At 41.6% G+C, this 21817-nt stretch overlaps 1 protein-coding gene and 1 long non-coding RNA gene across 2 annotated transcripts in view; both read left to right on the top strand.

Annotated features, from left to right (window-relative positions):
• The first annotated feature begins 2446 nt into the window (after positions 1–2446).
• The window catches only part of LOC146969515 (urea transporter 1), a 42100-nt gene continuing 22729 nt past the window's right edge, over positions 2447–21817 (top strand). Inside the window, exons 1-5 of the mRNA XM_085806198.1 lie at positions 2447–2779; positions 3208–3397; positions 3945–4073; positions 4553–4742; positions 13027–13174. Coding sequence (XP_085662324.1) covers positions 2653–2779; positions 3208–3397; positions 3945–4073; positions 4553–4742; positions 13027–13174 — 784 coding nt within the window. The 5' untranslated portion in view covers positions 2447–2652. The remainder of the gene's footprint in view (positions 2780–3207; positions 3398–3944; positions 4074–4552; positions 4743–13026; positions 13175–21817) is intronic.
• On the top strand, positions 17865–21380 carry LOC146969516 (uncharacterized). Its single transcript, XR_015034322.1, has 6 exons — positions 17865–17990; positions 18220–18357; positions 19489–19611; positions 20177–20339; positions 20509–20701; positions 21298–21380. It is a non-coding gene; the product is annotated as an uncharacterized LOC146969516 (long non-coding RNA).

Below are 21817 nucleotides of genomic sequence, written 5' to 3'. Positions count from 1 at the left end.
TTATATTTAAATCCTACCTGAGGTCAATAACATAATTCTAGCAAATAAAACAGTGTCCCTATGAGGTTGAGAGAAACAGTTGGTACTTCTGTGTTGCTCAGTTTTCAGTGGAAGTAAAGTAAAAGCTATTTGGTCAGCATATACCTGTATTTAATACATGCTGCTTTGTGATCATTGGTCATTTATTATGGACATACAGTACTGTAGAATGGACAATATTCAACTGTAATTTTATTTATCTCATTTTAATTCGTTTGTTAATTATAAAGCAACCTGGTTTTACATTGTGTCAAGCAACATTCAAGTCACTGTGAACATTTAAATGCAATTTACTGACAATTTGAAAAAAGAAAGTGAATTCTGTTCAGCTGCTGTAAAGGGAAACATACAAACAACATCTCCACTCTGTCACATTTACATGTCATGTGAAAGTCAGCTTCATCAAGGATGTGGGTAGCTATTGTTTTCATAATCATAATTACATTTCCTTGCTCCTCCTTCCTTGTTCAAACACTCAGATGAGTTCTTATTTAATTATCTGTAATTTAATATGATCATGATGTTTGATCAAGCACAATTCTTGTATTGTATTCATGTAGGCTATATTTGCCTTGAGGCTCTGCTGTGTCTGGGAATGCCACTGGCTGTTACCTGATATTTGTAAGGGAAACCACATTGTGCAGCACGTTCTGAGATTATGCATATTGCTTAAACACAAATGCACATTTATAAATCTGCATAGTATGTTTGCTAGTCAGAATGCAACTGCATTCATTTTTAATACATGCACAAGAGTTTAAAGTGTTTTACAATGTGTCGCTTTGTCACACAGATACACTTTAAAACTGACTTGTGGTGAAAATGGCCTTTATTATCAGAGTATAGTACTGTATCAGAAGTAGTTTACTGGTAACACCTTGGTGCAGACAAACACACATGTTTTCAGTGATGCCTGTGTTACAATGAATCCGACAACAATTCAAACTAACTCTGGAGGGGCGTTGTAGCTCAGTGGGTGGAGCAGGCGCCCTGTATGCTGAGGCATCGTCCTCGCTGCAGCAGACCTGGTTTGATTCCACCGACGGCCCTTTGCTGTTTGTCATTCCTCCTCTCTCTGTCTCCCCACTTCCTGTCTCTCTGAGTCTAAAAGCCCCAAAAAACACTAAAAAAGAAAAAGATTATGTCGACAGTGGTGGTATGTACTGTAGGCTTAATGTGGTGAATATGTGCCCATGTCTGTGTTTTGACAAAACTACAGTAGGTTAAATAGAAATCAACCAGCATTTACTGTACCTTCGTCTCTTCCTCTTATTATAGCCCGGTCTGCCGTGTGTGTCCATCTGAAGCTTCTCTTCCTGCAGCTTCACAGGCTGTGATTGATGGAACGAGCCAAGTAGCAGAGACAGACAGAGGGAGGCGGATGTATTTATTGAAGCAAAAAAAAGATGGATGAGGGGAGAGAGAAGAGGGAGGTGAGAGAGAGAGGTGGGGGTGGGGGAAATGGGGGGGCTGTCAGGGCTTCCTTGAATGGCACAGCTATTTCCACCTGCAAAAACAAGGCTTGTGAGTCCCCTGCTGCAGCGACTCCCTCTGTCTAAGCCACTGCAGCAGGGATTCAAAAGCCTTGTTTTCTGATGCTATCTGACATGCTGTTATTGGCTTCACTTGCTGCACTTGGAGCCTGCTAATGGATGTGCACAAACAGCCACACATGCGCACACACATGGGCACACACATTACTCCCCCCCCACCCTGTTCCTCAAGTGGAATCGAAATCGTAGCATTTTTCCGTTATTCAGGTCATTCAGTGACTCACGTGTCACACCAGAAGTGGAGAAAGGTGACAGAGTATGAAGGTATACATTCATAAAAACACCCACACTGCTGCAAACTGAACTCAAAGTGATCTCAACTGCTTTTTAAAGTGGAAACAAAATAGAGGGAAGAAATGCTTTAAAGGCAGAGGCACGGGTGAGGAGCTTGTGAAATTGGTGTCAACATAAAGTCAGAGGTGAAGTAATTGCCTCTCAGAAGTTATTGAAGAATCCGGTGTCAGCGGCGTTTTCCTCTCATGCATCTTAAAGAAGGCAGAGCGGCACAGATAGCTGGATTATACATTACACCTTTTGGTAGAGCTGTTGAGATAACACTCCGCCCTCTAATGGCTTTACAAATGAAGGCAAGGCAAACATTTGTGTTCATGCTGCAATAAAAAGTGGATGAATAGCTTAAATGGACAAACAGAGGGGGAGATGTCACAGTGGAGCTGACGGAGAGCCGGGGACGGAGGGGACAGAGGAGCAGGGTGATTGTGAAATGCAGAAACAGAGAAAGAGGGAGGGGTGGACCGGTTTTCCTCTCTCTAATCGGACATGAGGGGCTGTGAACTTTGTTCTCCTGGCGCAGCTGGTCAAAAGCAGAGTGTATAAGTTACCCTGTTTATCCATTTATAAGTCATCTCCTTAAACCTCACCAGAGAGGGAGAGGAGGAGAGGAGAAGAGGGTGAGATGAACCAGGAGGGAAGGAAGACAGGAGCAACAGGAGGACAAACAGGGGAGTGAAAGGACCGACAAAGTAAAGAAAAGCTTTGGGTTTTACCTACGTCGTCTCTACAGCGTTTTCAGCAGAGTGGTCCAGCTGCTGCTGCTGGGATGTGGATGGAAACAAAGGCCGAGGTGGAGGAGGCCAGCAGGAGCGCTGCCAGCTCCAGACGGAGAGTGTTGAACACTGTGCTGCTGTGCACCGGGGACATGAAGCACTTGGACAAACATATGGAGGGTAAGGAAACCCAACAGACACATTCTGAATCTTTCCCTCATTTTCTTCTCTTGAAGTTTAGGTGACCTTTAATGTGTTTCCACAGATGAATAATACATGAAGTCTTCTCATAATGTGATTAATGACAGAACCTTTTGGAAAGAGGAGATTTTCCCAAACAAAGAAATGTGTTAAACTGCCATGATCATAAATAAATGTCTCTGTAATGCTTATATTGGCATTAAAATATGCAGATGTAATCATCACATTACTCCCATCGTGATTGCTGTTGCATATAAAATATAATCATCATTACAGCCCCATCATGATTCTTTCATAAAACCCTGAATTGACATAAAGGAAACTAACAGAGAAACTTTTCCAGCATCAGTAGAAACCAGTCTAATCCTCTCTAAAGGTTTTTCACTCTGTTTTCTTGCTGTCCTCAGACCAGCTGTTTGTGCTGCAGCTGGTGGTGTGGGGCCTGAGAGGGGTGGCCAGGGTGATCCTAGCAAACAACCCGCTGAGTGGAGCTCTCATCCTGGCCGCTCTCTACTGGGCTTCCCCCTGGCAGGGCCTGCTGGGAACTCTGGGTGTACTGGTCTGCACGCTCACAGCTGTTATCACGGGACAAGACAGGTAGACGGACATGAACGAGTGCAAACAAGCAGCGCAGAGATCCACTCAGTTATATATAATACTGTTACATGTAAATATTTAATGCAGGCCTGGAAACACCAGCCAATAATTTACAGGGCTTGTACCGCTGGAGCTGATTGACGAATAAGAGCTCTGACTGTGACACAAAGCCCTGTGTTCACCCACACCCACTGCCTGGCAACTTCTATTTCAGTTCCTGTCTCAATATTTATGTCACACTGACAGAGTTTAATATGCAAATTCACATCCTCGTTTATCCTTGTTTAGTTATGAAGCTACTAGTGTTTTGTGTCTGACATGCAGAATATATTACGTGTGACCTCAGGGCCTTTTCTCATTAACAATGAACAGTTGGTTCCACAACGGCCCATAAAATGTGTTCTCATGTGTGTTTGTATCATGAAAACAAAACAAAAGAAAAACTTATTTTTCTTCCTGGACATCATTGTACAGTAACGTGGGCTTCTTCTGTGTGTGTGTGTGTGTGTGTGTGTGTGTGTGTGTGTGTGTGTGTGTGTGTGTGTAGTGCTGAGGTGTCGGGGGGTCTCCATGGCTTTAATGGTATGCTGGTGTCTCTGCTGATGGGAGTGTTTAGCTCGGCTGGAGACTGGTACTGGTGGCTGCTGCTGCCTGTCTGCTTGGGGTCGGCCACATGGTGAGGCACACACACACATACACACACACACACACACACACACACACATACACGCACACATACACAGCTCGCACTACCATAAAATATTGATGTCATATCTCCAAAATGACATGACCTGCATCTTTTTAAGCACATGTGACAATGACTAAAAATGATTCATGCACTGGGACTGGGAGTACATTTATTAAATATCCATTGAATGATTGTGGCTATAATTAAAACATAATCTAGTTTATTAGTTTATAATTTAATGAATTAATCTTATTTGTATGCCACAGTGAATCACTGTAGGAAACAGAAACAGAACTAAAAGACAAATCAGCCTTTTACACACATATCAAGAGAGAAAACAGATTCTCATTGTCTTGCCTGCAGTTCACTAGAAAGATTGAAGCCACAGTCAGATGTGAACATTTCAATGTGGCATAATTAAGATTCATTTGTCTGTCCTCACTTCTGTCCTCTGTCCCTCTGTCCAGTGTCTTTCTGTTCAGTGGTCTCACCTCACTGTTGGACCGCTGGGACTTACCCGCTGCTGTCTTTCCCTTCAACATCACCATCTTCCTTTACCTTCTTTGTACCGGCCAAGACAATCCCTATTTCCCTCACCACCCAGCTGTGCCACCGGGAGCGCTGGAGCCTAATGTCACCAAACTCATTGCAACAGAGGTAAAGAATATATTTAACGTTTTGTAACTTTATAAAGTATAGAATGTTATAAACTGGATATTATGTATTAAACGTAAGACATAAAAAATGTCTTTCTCTTTTATGAACTGTAGCTGCAACTTATGCTTCCATGAGGGTGTCCGATTTAACCTGTGATGGTGAGGCCCCTGCCTCACAGTGCAGATGCACATTGGATGTGTTAGCGCAGTGTTTTTCAACCTTGGGGCTGGGACCCCACATTGGGTCACCTGGAATTCAAATGGGGTCGCCTGAAATGTCTAGTAATTGATAAAAAATTACTGATAAAAATATTTTTTTAACCGATCACTATTCTTTTTAAAATTATGATTAAAAACACCATACCCAATCTTAAACAACTGTATTCTATACTTTGATGATGATGATGATGATAATGAAATTTTTTATTCAGTCACATCACATTATAGCTACAAACATTATCGACACAAACATTATCAACAAAATAGTGACTGAAAAGGCACAGGCAGAAGCATAATGCTTATATTAATGCCTGTCCTACACCAAATGAAGCTACCCAGCATTCTTACAATATGAAAAACAAACAAACAAACTTACAATAAGAAAAAAACTAACAAACAAACAAACAAACAAGCAAACGAACAAACTAAACTAAACTAAACCAGAAAAAAACAAAAAACGGAACCAATAAGGTTACCAGTATTTAAATATATAGTAGTAAATACATTTTTTAGTAGAGAAAAAACAAACAAAACAAAACAAACAAACAAAAAAACAAAAAAGTTAAGCTACCCAACATTGTTACAATATGAAAAACAAACAAACATAAAAGCATAAAACACACATAAAACATAAAAACTTTCACTTTCTCGAATATAAATCGAGTTCAAATATGCAGCATATAAAAATATCTGAGCTGGCACATCTTGATTGATGGCCGCCAGAAATTTGTGATGTCAAAATGGGGTCAGGAGCCAAAACAGGTTGGTGACCACCGTGTTAGCATATGGAAAGAGAGCACTGGAAGGATTTCATGATGATACTTCCTGAGGTCATCAGGTGGTTGTAAGGAGCTGCTACAGATCAAGGCCAAGCAGCTCGTCTCTGCTCAGCTTCTTAACATGCAGTGCACTTTGCTCACGTACCGACGGTTTAATGGTGCCATGAGTCTGGCCAATCTTCTGAGAAGAGACTAATATTCTTGTCCAGGATGTGCTGCAAGTGGAAATATTAAGCAGCTGAAATGTGCTGCTAAGGGCAGATTATGTCTTCTTATATGAATTCATGATTTGCTAGTCCAGTGGTCACTACATTTCCACTGCGCAGTGGTCCACAGTTCTCACAAAACCCGACACAGTATGACCCCATATGCACCTATAAATAAATGGTACATTAACCCTTTTCTTTTTTTTCTTTTTTAATAGTCTTTTGCTTTGCAGGTTGGCTTCACTTTAATTTGGCAATTCTCTGCACCCAAAGTTTAAGAGAGAAGTCGGAGTCATAAAATATTGACCAAATCCAGTTCAGTTACAGCTGAAGTTGAGTTAAACAGTGAATAAACACTGATGTTATTCCACACAGGATACTGTTTGGATGAGGCTGTTTACAAAAGCTGCATATCTATCCGCAGCACTTTACTGTAGCATGCTGACATTGTGCCCCCATTTTTACAGTACTACTGTATACAGCCACACTCTAATCTCATTAGCAGCATCAGCTAATGGCACCACCAGATTAAAAGCTATTTTTTTTAAATCATATTTGACAGCTGTGAATTATCTCTGAACTGAAACAAGTGACTCTCTGTTTTGTCCTCGTATCAGATCAGATTGAAGGGGAAGATCTCTTAAATTAGCATTTTATTTGTTTCAGCATTTCCACGGGCCGAGCTGCGGTCATGACAGCATCTGTCACAGTAACATTTGCAGTGAGGCAGCTCATCAGGTCACGTGACCAGAACAACAGGTGCAGTGCATATAGGAAGTATCAAAGGGAGATATTAGGTGTGACAGAAAATAGCGAAGCAAGAATCCAAAAAGACAAAAACCCAGCTGCACTGAGGCCAGAGTTATCCTCTGTGCAGCTGCCATGTTGCAGCCGGCTCTCCAGAGCGAGCAAGAAACTGATAGGAGCACAGTATGCAAGATCAGCCAGCTATGACTCACCGGTTACTTAGCAACAGTCACTGATGGGGCTCCTGTTAGGAAATTATAATCAGCAAAAACGGTTTTAATTAAAGGCTTGGTGACTGAGACCCGTAGTGGAGGTGAAGCGTTAGTACTCAAGATGTTGTGTTTTATTATATTTTGCACAGTTTCCATCCCTGAGACTGTGTATAACATTTAGAGCTGTGATGGACAAGACAGCTCAGGCTTAAACACCACGAGTGTCTGTCAGGTTCCCAGGAAGTTGAAGGGGGGTTTGATAGGTAGGCTCTGATGAAATGCACTTACCTTGTCCTGCCTCTCATGAGACCTGGACAAAAGAACCAGACTCCCACCACCTGCTGCAGTCGGCCTCTGATCTCTGCAGACCAGCTGGCACGGCACCGCTTAAAGAGCAACTGAATATTAATCTCTGTGCTCTTCTGTCAGACACAGACAGGACAGATGATGAATCTGAATTTATCTTATTCCAAATGTAACAAGTGTATAGACAGATTTATAAATTACTACTTGCAGTATGTGCTTATTTGTGTGGCTGTATCCAATTGCAGCCAGGGCTGATTTACATCGGCAGTCCGCCTGCCAGATGTTGTTAGGCGTAGTACCTCAAAAGAACAATAAAAATAGTTAAAATAATAATAATACAATCAAAGTACAATGCAATGTGAGGCACACAGGCAGCAGTCCACCAACATATGAAACTATACAATACAACACAATACAATTATAATGAGTATGAGTCATAGTATAATATATACCCAGGGGGCAAAATCCCAGTTTTTTGAAAAACGGACACGGAGCGTTGTAAAAGGTTTGACAGCAGAAATGATATCTAGGAACTTCAAGGATTAAAACCTGGGTGGACAACCCGGTCAACTAGCTGCTGGAAAGCTACAGGGGCCAAAACCCCTTTCTGGGGTCATTTTGCTGGCGAAATGATGTAAATGCAAATATTTAGGTACTACAATGGCATAAATAGTCATACAACTATGAAATTTGGCAGAGAGTATCTTGACACATAGGGGGAGGCATGAAAAAAACATTCTGGGGTTTGTTGCAACTCAATTTTAAGATATCACCCTCAACATCCCAAAAAAGACCAAAAAAAGTACTGTTCGCCTGACAAATTCTCATGAAAATTATTATTTTTCAGCACTTTATGGAGAATATCTATGCTTAGCATGTATATAGAAAAATTCCTTAATTCATAAGCTTCCATTTGAGTCCAAGATAGCCTTTCTATCTCAAAAGCCCCACTTGCTGTGGCCAACGGTCTTCTCTATCTATCTGTTCACTTTGGGGAGACCAGAAATAGAATGGTTTCTGATCAGGCCAGTTAACATGTAGTTTTTCACAATAGGTGTTGCATTGTTTGGAGACAGCCTGTAGCTTTCCAGTAGCTAGTAGAAAGGCTATCTTGGACTCAAATGGAAGCTTATGAATTAAGGAATTTTTCTATATACATGTTAAGCATAGATATTCTCCATAAAGTGCTGAAAAATAATAATTTTCATGAGAATTTGTCAGGCGAACAGTACTTTTTTTGGTCTTTTTTGGGATGTTGAGGGTGATATCTTAAAATTGAGTTGCAACAAACCCCAGAATGTTTTTTTCATGCCTCCCCCTATGTGTCAAGATACTCTCTGCCAAATTTTATAGTTGTATGACTATTTATGCCATTGTAGTACCTAAATATTTGCATTTACATCATTTCGCCAGCAAAATGACCCCAGAAAGGGGTTTTGGCCCCCTGTAGCTTTCCAGCAGCTAGTTGACCGGGTTGTCCACCCAGGTTTTAATCCTTGAAGTTCCTAGATATCATTTCTGGTGTCAAACCTTTTACAACGCTCCGTGTCCGTTTTTTTGCTTTGCCCCCTGGGTAATAATGCAAATAGGCAACAGACAATTATTAAATAGAGAAATGTAGCATATGCTACAAATGAACATATGCAGTGCACAATACATACAATCCATAATAAGCTATATCTGCACTGTATTTACTATTTTAGCATCAGTGCATGAGATTTTAAAACCAGTCATTATTCCATATGAACAACGTCTCTGATCAGGATGTGTGTTCCCCGCCGTCTGCAGTCTGTATAGATTAAAATTGATGTTGATTAATGTCTGCTTTATGTGCAGATATATAGGGGGTTCTGATGCCCACATGTCTTTTATGAAAACAACTGACTCATGCTTTACAGTATACACCTATAATTACTGTACTGTCTCAGACTGATGACCTTAAAAGGACATCACCTATTAAGAAGGATAAGGTTATGGTCAACAAGGGCAGGAGGTGTAAACATATTTTTTCCAGAGCATCTTTCCACTTTCATCCCCTCAGAGTTGATCGGGTCAGTACATTTTGCGGAGGTGAAATATAATCTACAGGAAAATACAAATGTGGTGCATGACAGAAAGTTCAAAAAGTTCAGCTCAACTCAATTCCACCTGCAGATCTTAGCTGCATCAAAATTCAGTATACTTGAACAGTGCATTTGCTTTACAATGTAGCCTCTTCTTTTCTGTCTGCAGTCTGACCTTGCTTTATGTTTTCCTGAAAAAAAAAAACTCTTGAAACATAATACTGAAGACACTTCACCAAACCTTTAACCCTTATGTGGTGTTCGGGTCAAATTGACCCGTTTCAAATTTTTACTAAAAGAAAAAATATACAAGGATACGACTTTTCGACCTGAAAACCCATGGCCTTGGCTTATTTTATGTGAAGAACGTGTGAAAGAAAAAAAAAATATTGACATGATATGCTACAATACCCCTACGCATTTATGTCCTTCATAGGATGTTCGGGTCAATTTGACCCGGATGAAATACATTGACTGACAGACAGGCAGACACACACACACACACACACACACACACACACACACTTACATGGACGCAGACACACACAAACACACACACATATACAAAACACACACACGCACACACAGAGACACACACACAAACACATGGACACACACGCACAGACACACAGAGACACACACACGCACAGACACACAGAGACACACACACACTTACATGGACACAGACACACACAAACACAAACAACCACACACAGAGACACAAACACACACACACACTTACATGGACACAGACACACACACACACTTACATGGACACACACACACGCACACACAAACGCACGCACAGACACACAGAGACACACACACACACACTAACATGGACAGACACACAAACGCACGCACAGACACACAAAGACACACACACACACACACACACACACTTACATGGACACAGACACACAAACACACACACACTTACATGGACACAGACACACAAACACAAACAACCACACACAGAGACACACACACACACACACTTACATGGACACAAACACGCACACACAGAGACACACACATGGACACAGACACACACACGCACAGACACACACAAACTTACATGGACATAGACACACAAACACACGCACACACAGAGACATACACACACTTATATGGACACAGACACACACACACTTACAGACACAGACACACAAACACGCACACAGATAGACACAAACACACACACGCACAGACACAGAGACACACACAAACTTACATGGACTACTTGGCTACCCAAGGCTTTACTATAGTGGATTTTTTACATACATTATAACTTTATCACAAAAAACGAATGACACTTCCATTGTTAAATGTGATCTAGCAGAGATTAATTGCAAACATGATTCATGTATGTTATCTATATTGTTTGGAACTGAGATAAAGAAAATATATGTTGGAGTTTTTTTATGTAAATATTTAGTTCTATATTTCTTTTAAAACCAACAATAATGTTCCGGGTCAATTTGACCCGAACAGTTCCAAAGGGTCCAAAATGTGAACATAACACAAGGGTTAAGAGGGCTTCATCTTATGGAAGCGTCTGACGGGGAAAAGGCTGAGTGAAGTGTCGGGAGTCATTGTAGTAGTCAGTGTGGTAGAGTCAGTGTGGTAGAGTCAGTGTGTTTTAGAAGCACGCTGAGATCCTGGAGTGAAGAGCGATGCTGCGTCTCTGCACGAGGATCTGCCAACTGACTGTGAAGTTGTCTAAACTAGATTATCTACGCTGACTAAAGCCTCTCAGCGCTGTGAGGTGTCCTGAATACACAGCCAAGATTTACACACCATTCTATTAACACGCTTCACACCCCATGGCACAGTATGTCCCGTACACTGTATAATTACTTTCCACAAGTTTCAGCCCCTCCACCTCTTTCTTTCTTCATAGTTCTTACTTTATTTCAGCCTCTCCTTCGTGTTCCATCCCCTCCTTCAATCTCTTTTTTAATAACTCATATATTTTCCTCCCGGTTTCCCTCCATCTATCTGTCTCTCGCTTTGTAAGTGCAGTTTTTTCATGTAATAAATTCTCTTTCATTTGTTACTTTGGAGATTTAAAACCCTTAAATCCTGCTTTTTATCTCCTCTGCCTCCCCTCTTCCCAGACTCGATCCATTTCTCTGCTCCTCTATGCAAATCTCCATCCTCCTTCTCCCTCTGCCTTCATTACTTTTTCAATTATCAGTCTCTTTTGTCCCTCTTTCCTCTCCCTCCTCATAGTTCATCTCACAATCAACAGCTCTATAACCTTGTTTCAAGGCTGCTATAATTAAGTCCGTTTTTTTTTGTTCTAGTCCACGTGAAAGAATCTCAACCTCTCATTCAGTTCTCTCTTTCTTTCATTCTTTATTCCCTCCTTTCTTTCTTTCCTCCTCCTCTTCTCTTTCTATTTCCCTTTTCATTTGTATTTTCTGTCCTCTATTCCATCCTTGTCCTCCACGGATCATCATTTCCTCCTTTCTTCTCTCCTCCTCCTCTCGTCTTTCCAATGGCTCTCTCTGGAGATGGCGATGACGTCGGTCCTATTTATATTTAATGTCTTCAGCTTTCACTCTGCTGTGGATGGAGCTCTGGCTGCACTACCACGGCACCATGTTTAAACTCACTGGACACGAGCACATACACACACACACACACACACACACATGCACACATTTAGATCACGCAAGCACGCACCGAGAGTTGTGTGGCAGCAATAGGCTAATTGAAGATCATTTATGGCTTGTAAATATAGGCAGGTGCACCCATCGCGTCGCCATGGTAACTCTTCACTTCTCAGTGTCAGCTGGGAATGCAGCGCATGTGTGTGTGTGTGTGTGTGTGTGTGTGTGTATTAACTGGTTGTTTTCACCTTTATTTTTTTCATATTTTATTTTACACTTGAATATAAAATAGTAAGATGATGATGAGTAGTGTGTATGTGTATGTGTATGTGTATGAATATCCACATCATATCCATCATGTAAAAGTCATAACAGACTCTCTTACCCCAAATTCATCAGTACAGGTTTCTCACATTGTTGTGTGAGCTCTCCAGTGCTCTTCATGTTGTTTACTTCATTCATGCTGAATGTACATATAAGCTGTTATTATTCCTTGATGACAATGCTATCCTTTGTTTCCTGTACAGAGACAATAAGATAATTATGAATCTATTAGTCATAGACAGAGAATCAATGTGTGATGATGCTAACCACTGCATCCTGTATGTGAAGAAAATACGTGACAATAGCCAGGAGATTACTCACAACCCGCTAATTAATCACATACATTTAATTAACCATCCAGATGCATGACATGTTAACCTGGCCGCCCCATGCTGACAGCCTATTCCCCGGGCTTCAGCAGAACACGTGTATCTGTTTAACCTGGAAGTCTTGAAGGTGCTAATCAGGTACATGACACAGGCTTATTATAGCATCTCAGTATGGTTTGTTTAGACCAGAGGAAGCTCAATGACACACTACACTATCAAAGTGTAAAGTGTCAATATATCATTGATGTATATTGTATCACAATGTATCATGTCATATATCGTATCATTCTCTTGTATCAGCACGATCTGATATCACCAAGTAATCAATTGTTAATTACTTGGTGATATCAGATCATGCCTTGTATAATTTCATATTGTATCATATTGTGGTGCATTATATTAGTATTATAGTATAGTCTCATATTGTATCATAACTGACATGATATACTAATTCTTCTTCTCCGTCTGTTAACTCTCTGCAGGTGATACGTGGCATCCCTCTGGGTGTGGGTCAGATCTTCGCCTGTGGAGCCCTGGGCCCCTCCCTCCTTATCCTGGGAGCCGTTCTGCTCTACTCCCCCCTGCTGGCCGCCCATTCTCTGCTGGGGTCAGCAGTTGGCACCTTGGTTGGTGAGTGTCAATCTTTCTGCATGTTCATGTCTGCACGGGAGGAACAGGAGAATTAGTAGAACAGGACATATTATAAGATTTGTTTGCCAGCCATCATTATCTCTTTCAGAGGAAAAGCTGCTGTAGAAGAGCTAATCAAATCATGTGACCCATGTGTAGTTTGTTTAGACAATTATATCTAGGCTTTAAAAGTGATAAAAGTGGAAATCTTTATTTGTGTTCTTCTCAAATATTGTAAATGTCAGTTTATCACAGAGATTAATTTCTGCAATTTCTGGGTCGCCCTACAAAAATACATCGTCCTTGCAGCACCCATCATCATCATACCTGTGCCAGGAGCATAATGCGGTATCGTAAACTTTTGTCTTAGGTGACAGAAAAGACCTTTCATTTATTAAACCATCAGCCTGATCTTATATATAGCATACTGCAGGCTCAGCTGCCTGTACGGCAACTGTTAGCCCACAGTTACAGTTAAAATCAGACTAAGCAGATGAAGCCATCTGGCAGAGAGACCAAGTGTCAGCAGCTCAGACAAATATGAAAGTGTAAGACAGGCAGCAGGAGCCTGCGTGCAGTCGCTCAGCTCCAAAAGACACACAGCAATTAGCCAGGGTGCTAATAACCACTGGCTTGTGTTCAAACACACAGGCCTGTGGCTACGTACGCCTTTTACATCTGCCTCACTGTGACTAGTCAGAGAGAGAGAGAGAGAGATGCTGTCAGTTTAAAAGACTTCAGCCCCCAGTTCCGTCTGCCTCTACAACAATACACAGCTCTGAAATACTGTGTGTGTGTGTGTGTGTGTGTGTGTGTGTGTGTGTGTGTGTGTGTGTGTGTGTGTGTGTGTGTGTGTGTGTGTGTGTGTGTGTGTTTGTCTATGTTACTTGGTGGGAACCACCGTCGGACAGCACACTCACAGTGTGGGCACCAAAATTTTGGTGGGGACCAAAATGCTGGTCCCCACCAAGAAAAGCATTGCATTGATGTAAAAAAGGTCACAGGGATGCCCTGTCAAATTTTCAGGGGTTACCCCACCAGTCACGAAAACCTGACAAGTGTGCTTAAGTGTGCTTGAGTGAAATTTACTCAGTATCGCCCCCTACTGGTCAGACCTGGTAAGGCAGACACACACACTTCACACACACTTGGTCATCTGCGCATGTGCAAGCAATTGGTTTACTGCAAAGACAGATACTACACTGACTGACTTAGTGAGGGTTATTAATTATAAAGGTTATTACATAATGTTATAACTATTGAATGTATTTTCCTGTATGTAAGTACCAGTGGAAACGACAAGCTTTTGATTTATTATCAAATAACATCTTATCAAAAAGTAACGGATATAATATCTTTTATTAAGTACATAGACAAAGAAAACTGGCATTTATTCTTAATTAATTCCGTAATTCTCTGTTAAAAAATAGTATTAATTTTAGGGCCGGGACTCGATTAAAAAAAATTAATCTAATTAATTAGAGGCTGTGTAATTAATTAATAGCAATTAATCGCATTTTAATCGCATATAAAGTAACCATGGGACCTCAACTCTGAAAAACTTGCCATTCACTTGAATGGGACGGACAATTTTATTTCGTGATCCGATTGAATTGCGTCATGAGAAAAAAATATGACCTCTACCTGTTTAAAACATCACGTTTCATGAAGAGAAATCAGCAGGTTATCGTAAAACTATTGTAGAATAAAATTCGGAAGAATCCGTAACCAGAAAGACTACAAGTCGCGTAGTGACGTCACCATGGCGACCACATGCCGCCCTTTCCCGTGTCAGTTGGTGACGTATTTTCTGTGGGACAGCAGATCTGTAGTCCGTAGAGCGTCTTCACACAAAATACATTCTCCTGTTGTCATTTTACAATAAACTGCTGCTTTTTTCGGTCGAAACGTGATGTTTTAAACAGGTAGAGGTCATATTTTTTTCTCATGGCGCAATTCAATCGGATCGCGAAATAAAATTGTCAGTCCAATGCAAGTGAATGGCAAGTTTTTCAGAGTTGAGGTCCCATGGCGACGTTACTTCCTGCCAAGGGCGTAGAATTGGGTAGGGACGCTAGGGACACGTCCCTACCAATACTCAGTCGCTGTGTCCGCTGTCCGTGGTGTTTAGTCAAATGATTATGGCAGAAAAAGGGTTAACAGCCGGTCTCTGCTAGAAGTCCCACCTCTAACCTAAATATCTACCTATTGGTTCGGCCGTTTCTCGCTAACGTACATGTGATTGGCCGTCCCCGCTGTCACTCGCGAATGTAAGTTGTCAACATGTTCGGCATTTGTTCTGTAACTGTAGAGCCTCAACAATAGGCTACAGATAATGAATAAAAGCCAATATTTAATGGCAAACAGATAAGGTTTTTTTTTTTACTACTAGCTTATTACTTCCATGTATCCTCCTTTGTGAAAGGGAGCAACTGCTTAAAAAAACAAAAATAAAGAACATTGGTCGGGAAAATAGGCCTACAAAAAAAACCTCAGATGCTCATGTAATTTTATACATCCATATTTTCGGGGAATAAATTACACATTGTGTGAAAGTAAAAGCCTTTTTTCCTCCTGCATCAACATATTCAGTCAGGTGACAGAGACAGACAGTAGAGAGGCTGGAGGAGATGGAGAGACCAGAGGAGGTAGAGGAGAGGCTAGAACAGATGAAGGAGGAGAAGGAGAGACCAGAGGAGGTAGAGAAGGAGGAGATGGAGAGACCAGAGGAGGTAGAGGAGGAGAGGCTAGAACAGATGAAGGAGGAGAGGCAGGAAGAGGTAGAGAAGGAGGAGATGGAGAGACCAGAGGAGGTAGAGGAGGAGAGGCTAGAACAGAGGGAGGAGAGGCAGGAAGAGGTAGAGAAGGAGGAGATGGAGAGACCAGAGGAGGTAGAGGAGGAGAGGCTAGAACAGAGGGAGGAGAGGCAGGAAGAGGTAGAGAAGGAGGAGATGGAGAGACCAGAGGAGGTAGAGGAGGAGAGGCAGGAAGAGGTAGAGAAGGAGGAGATGGAGAGACCAGAGGAGGTAGAGGAGGAGAGGCTAGAACAGATGAAGGAGGAGAGGCAGGAAGAGGTAGAGAAGGAGGAGATGGAGAGACCAGAGGAGGTAGAGGAGGAGAGGCTAGAACAGATGAAGGAGGAGAGGCAGGAAGAGGTAGAGAAGGAGGAGATGGAGAAGGAGAGACCAGAGGAGGTAGAGGAGGAGAGGCTAGAACAGATGAAGGAGGAGAGGCAGGAAGAGGTAGAGAAGGAGGAGATGGAGAAGGAGAGACCAGAGGAGGTAGAGGAGGAGAGGCTAGAACAGATGAAGGAGGAGAGGCAGGAAGAGGTAGAGAAGGAGGAGATGGAGATGGAGAGACCAGAGGAGGTAGAGGAGGAGAGGCTAGAACAGAGGGAGGAGAGGCAGGAGGAGGTAGAGAAGGAGGAGATGGAGAGACCAGAGGAGGTAGAGGAGGAGAGGCTAGAACAGAAAGAGGAGAGGCAGGAGGAGGTAGAGAAGGAGGAGATGGAGAGACCAGAGGAGGTAGAGGAGGAGAGGCTAGAACAGATGAAGGAGGAGAGGCAGGAAGAGGTAGAGAAGGAGGAGGTAGAGAAGGAGAGACCAGAGGAGGTAGAGGAGGAGAGGCTAGAACAGAAAGAGGAGAGGCAGGAGGAGGTAGAGAAGGAGAGACCAGAGGAGGTAGAGGAGGAGAAGCTGGAGGAGGTAGAGAAGGAGGAGATGGAGGAGGTAGAGAAGGAGGAGATGGAGGAGAGGCAGGATGAGGTAGAGAAGGAGAAGCTGGAGGAGGTAGAGAAGGAGGAGATGGAGGAGGTAGAGAAGGAGGAGATGGAGGAGAGGCAGGAAGAGGTAGAGAAGGAGAAGCTGGAGGAGGTAGAGAAGGAGGAGATGGAGGAGAGGCTGGAAATTCACAGGTGAGGTTAAATAATGATGGATGTGTTAGTCATGATGATGCACAGTTGACTTCAGCCAGAGCAGCTGAGAACTCTTCTAAGTTGCCTTCTTGTCTTTCATTAGTTGCTCATTAGTTACCCCTACGTAACATGAAATTATGATTGCAAATGCAAAAAACATCAACTTTCAGGAGCGATGCCTCGGAGCACTTTTGTGTCCCCACCAATGTCAAAATCAAACCTACTCCCTTGCTTCCTGCTTCCGCTTAGGCTCTCTATATGGACAAATACTGCTGCGAGGACCCCCCCGTAACTCAGAGAAGGAACGGAGGACTCTGAAAATTCTCACAGCTCTTAGTCAACATGAGTAGATAATGAGTGAAATTTGAATTTTGGGTGAACTATCCCTTTAACCAAGACCAACAGACTAGGGATGCAAATTATGATTAATTCATTAATATTTAACTACTTAAATCACAGAAGCATAAACTGATTTGTGGAACTCAGCCTGATGTAACCAGGCTGATGGTAACCCAGTGGTTTTTGGCTTGTGACTCCTACACACAGCAGCATCATGTCGCTCTTTACAATAAAGGCAAAAAATCAATACATGGCCACGTGGATCTGTTTACAAAGACGCAGCGAAAAATCAATATATGGCCATGTGCATTTGTTGACAGCTGCCGAAAAATCAATACATGGAGCGGTGAAATAAGTTTTTTTGTGCATCCACCTTGTTGTTCCACATTGTTAGCCAAGATAATGTTTCTGAAATTCAGTTTGTTGTGCCATGGTGTCCTGAAATCCTGTGGGAAACACTGATGCCACGTCTTGACCACATGTCAGCTGATCAGCTGCAGCAGAGGAAACTCCGCTGTTCTCAGCTCCACCTCAACGAGCGCTTTTTTTTTTTTTTAATTAATGGTGCGTTCCAGGCAGGCTTTTTAACCCGTAAGTCACGACTTCAAGTCACCAGTTATGAGTTTGTAGCGTTCCAGGCAAGTTACGAGTTACGAACTGGGAACTGGGAGTAGATCGATCTAGCACGAGTTCACAGGTGGGAAGTTACGAGTTTGACTGTACGTTCTAACGGGTAACCATAGAAACAGGTCGGAAAAACACGAGTTACGGGTTGCCTCGAACGCACCATAAGCTCAGGTAGCGACACACAGGGCGGATCCGGTTTGTTTATCAAAGCTTGGTCGCTGTGAGGTGAGCGCTCCTTGGCTCGACAGGAGGGAGAGAACGGCACAGAGAAGCGGTCAAGTGGCAGCTTGGCCCCAACGAAAAGGTTAGTTGTAATTTCTCACAAATAGCAGGTAGGTGTGTTAAAGAAACAAAAAAGCAACTTCACCGCGTTGCATTCGGTCATGGAGTGAAATGTTTACATGAAGGGGGGCTACCTAAGGTTAGCAGAGCTCGCGCTAGCTTGACTAAATGTTTACATGAAGGGGTGCTACCTAACGTTAGCAGAGCAGCTGCTAGCTAATTGACTAAATGTTTACATGAAGGGGTGCTACCTAACGTTAGCAGAGCAGCTGCTAGCTAATTGACTAAATGTTTACATGAAGGAGAGCTACCTAACGTTAGCAGAGCAGCTCGCGCTAGCTAAGTTAATTGACTAACATGCAGCCTGGGGCACAGTGCACGCAGAACTTGAACTGCAAGTCTCCTCTGTTCACACTTTCTCGTTCAGACTATCGGGGGAAGGATAGAGAGGAAGAGAGAGAGTCTACACATGCAGCTGTTTAAAGACTGAAAATTGTGTTCAACTGTGCATCCACAGCTAGTGTAAGCAGGAGGCTCCACAGCTGTTTGACCTGACTCACGCGTGTTTCATGTCCCTCCTTCAGTGTGTCCCAGGCTAAGGTCTGCTGATTGTCTAGCAGCAACAGACACAGGCTTGATTAAAACGCAGTTTGCTTCATATTTTGAATCAGTAAAGCATTAAGTTTACCCAATACAGAGTGCTTTTTAATATGACATGTGGGCTGTGTTAATGATTGCCATACATGAAATATTTGTACATATAATGTAAACACATATGGATAAGCTATATTTGTATATAAACAAGCTTAAATTCGAGCTATACATTTGTTATCAACATATATGCTTGCATTTCATCATATATTATATGCACATATTCTATGTGGGCTTATCTATTGTCTGGTGGGGTAGAGATGGGATGTTGTTGTTTGAGGTCATCTTGCAATTTTTTCGCCAATGTTACTTTGGTAATATTGAGTGGTTCAATTTCTGACTGAATTGACTTGAGTTTAAAATGAATGCAGTAACATATAACAGTGCTATCTAATCATACTTCATGTGGTCTAGATTTGGTTGTAACCCAACATTTTTATCAAATGTTAGATCTATGTGGATATATATTGTAATATAATAATAGTTCTGTATTTCATTATAGGATTTTCAATGGCTGCACGGAGACGCAGGAGGAAACCGCCAATAGAGGATGCAGTAGAGCATGCTGTCCATGCACTGGACAAGACAGCAGAATTAGAAGTACAATACATTAACTCCTATAAAGGTACTGTGTGTGTTTATAATATACATTTAAGGTCCAAAATGCCATGTGCCAAATGCATGTAAATGACCTCATTTGTGTAGAATAAATAACATATCTCTCTCTCTTTAAGTATGAATCCAGCAGCCATTTAATGTGGTGCACTTTACCAATTTTTCCAATCTGAGTTCAGTATTTGTGACTGGTGGCCTAACATGCCTTCATCAGGCTGGCAATTATTAGATATTTGCTGAGCTAAAATTGTTTTCATGTCAGCTGCAAGTGAAGAAATTGACAGTGTTTGTATTGTTTATTAAAAACCTAAATGCTGGACATAGCATTCAGTGACAAAAGGTATGACACAGTGATCAGACAGGCTACAGGGTGGTAATAAATGAACCTCTACAGCCCTTTTAATAGTTTTTTGCATATCCTGACAGAAATTCATGCACCTTTAAAAAAAAGAGCTGTTATGCATGTATTAATTATATATTTTCATGTAATTATTGATTTCTTATGAAAAAATAGCTTAACCATGAGAAAGTTTTAAGGTATTAAAAAATTCTATTTGTAACACGTGTTTCAATAGGTCGAGGGGTGTTTGCCAAAGCCCATTTTGGAAAAGGGGACTTTGTGGTGGAGTACAGAGGAGAGTTAATAAATTGTCAAGAATCAGAAAGAAGAAGGAGGACCTATCACAAAGAATGTGCTGTTTATATGTTTGACTTTTACTGGAAAGAAAAGACATGGTGGTAAGGTTTTGATTGAATGTTATATTTCTGCACTTTTTTTTCATAAAAATGATAATAATCAAATGCTTTATAAGTTAGTATTTATAGCCAATACTAATAAGAGTAATGGCAAATTACAATAAGTAATTTAATATTTATCAAGTTTAGTAATTCTTTTTTTATTCTCAAGTATTGATGCAGCCCGAGAAGATGGCAGTCTTGGACGACTCGTCAATGATGAACACAGGAAACCAAATTGCAAAATGAAGAGGGTCATAACAGTGGGCAAACCACACCTCTGTCTTTTTGCGTTGAGGGACATTCAGCCTGGAGAAGAATTGACATATGACTATGGGGGAAAGAACTGGCCATGGAGGAAACAGGTTTGTCATACATGATGGTCAGTGTGAAGTGAAGGAAGATTAGACAATGAGGTGAAATGTCAGGTGGTGACTTGTTTGTTGAGTTTTAACATGTGTTTCTTCGAATATATATTTGTGGGTACCAACCAGTCATTACTGTGACTGCTATCTTATACACTTGTCTGGTGTTTCTTCATTTCTGGGGACCACCGTAGCTGAGAGATAATCTCCACATTTACTGATACTGATATTACTCTTTCATTCACAATGTCAACAACACACCATATATTACATAGAGCTTATAACACTGGGCTACTTTTGCTTTCTATAGTTCACATCACTTCTATCACAGGTCAATCCAACCCTGTAACACTTGATATTCACTTGTTTTCAGCTGTAACAATCACTGCAGTATTATAACAGGCTACACACAAACGACACATTGACTAGAACCAAGTTCAACTTATGTGGAAAAAATATGACTTGGAGCCAGATACTCACAGATGTTGATATTTATGTAAATTATTGATGTTCTCCTTTAACGGTTTCTTATTATTTGGTCTAATGATTTTGGTTTTGTTGATTAGTTGCTTAATAATGATGATTTATCATTTCAGGCAGAAGAACAGCCATGTGATGCTGAGTCCGCTGACACTGAACTCTCCAGACAGAGTCCATCATCCTCCATCATGCAGGTAGGACTCACTTTATTGTGTTTTGTGTTTCATTTTTAGTCAAATATGTACAACTTTGCTCTTGTGCACACTGTTTGGTTGAGTTTAGATCAGTGCAACATTGGTTTTACACATGCTGCTAAGCAAGGGAGTAGGTTTGATTTTGACATTGGTGGGGACACAAAAGTGCTCCGAGGCATCGCTCCTGAAAGTTGATGTTTTTTTGCATTTGCAATCATAATTTCATGTTACGTAGGGGTAACTAATGAGCAACTAATGAAAGACAAGAAGGCAATTTAGAAGAGTTCTCAGCTGCTCTGGCTGAAGTCAACTGTGCATCATCATGACTAACACATCCATCATTATTTAACCTCACCTGTGAATTTCCAGCCTCTCCTCCATCTCCTCCTTCTCTACCTCCTCCAGCTTCTCCTTCTCTACCTCTTCCTGCCTCTCCTCCATC

Source organism: Trachurus japonicus, chromosome 18, assembly GCF_045865225.1.
Source record: "Trachurus japonicus isolate A0001 chromosome 18, Traja_1.0".
NCBI lineage: Eukaryota > Metazoa > Chordata > Actinopteri > Carangiformes > Carangidae > Trachurus > Trachurus japonicus.
Note: the sequence above shows the minus strand (reverse complement) of the source record. Positions and strands in the feature narration are given on the sequence as shown.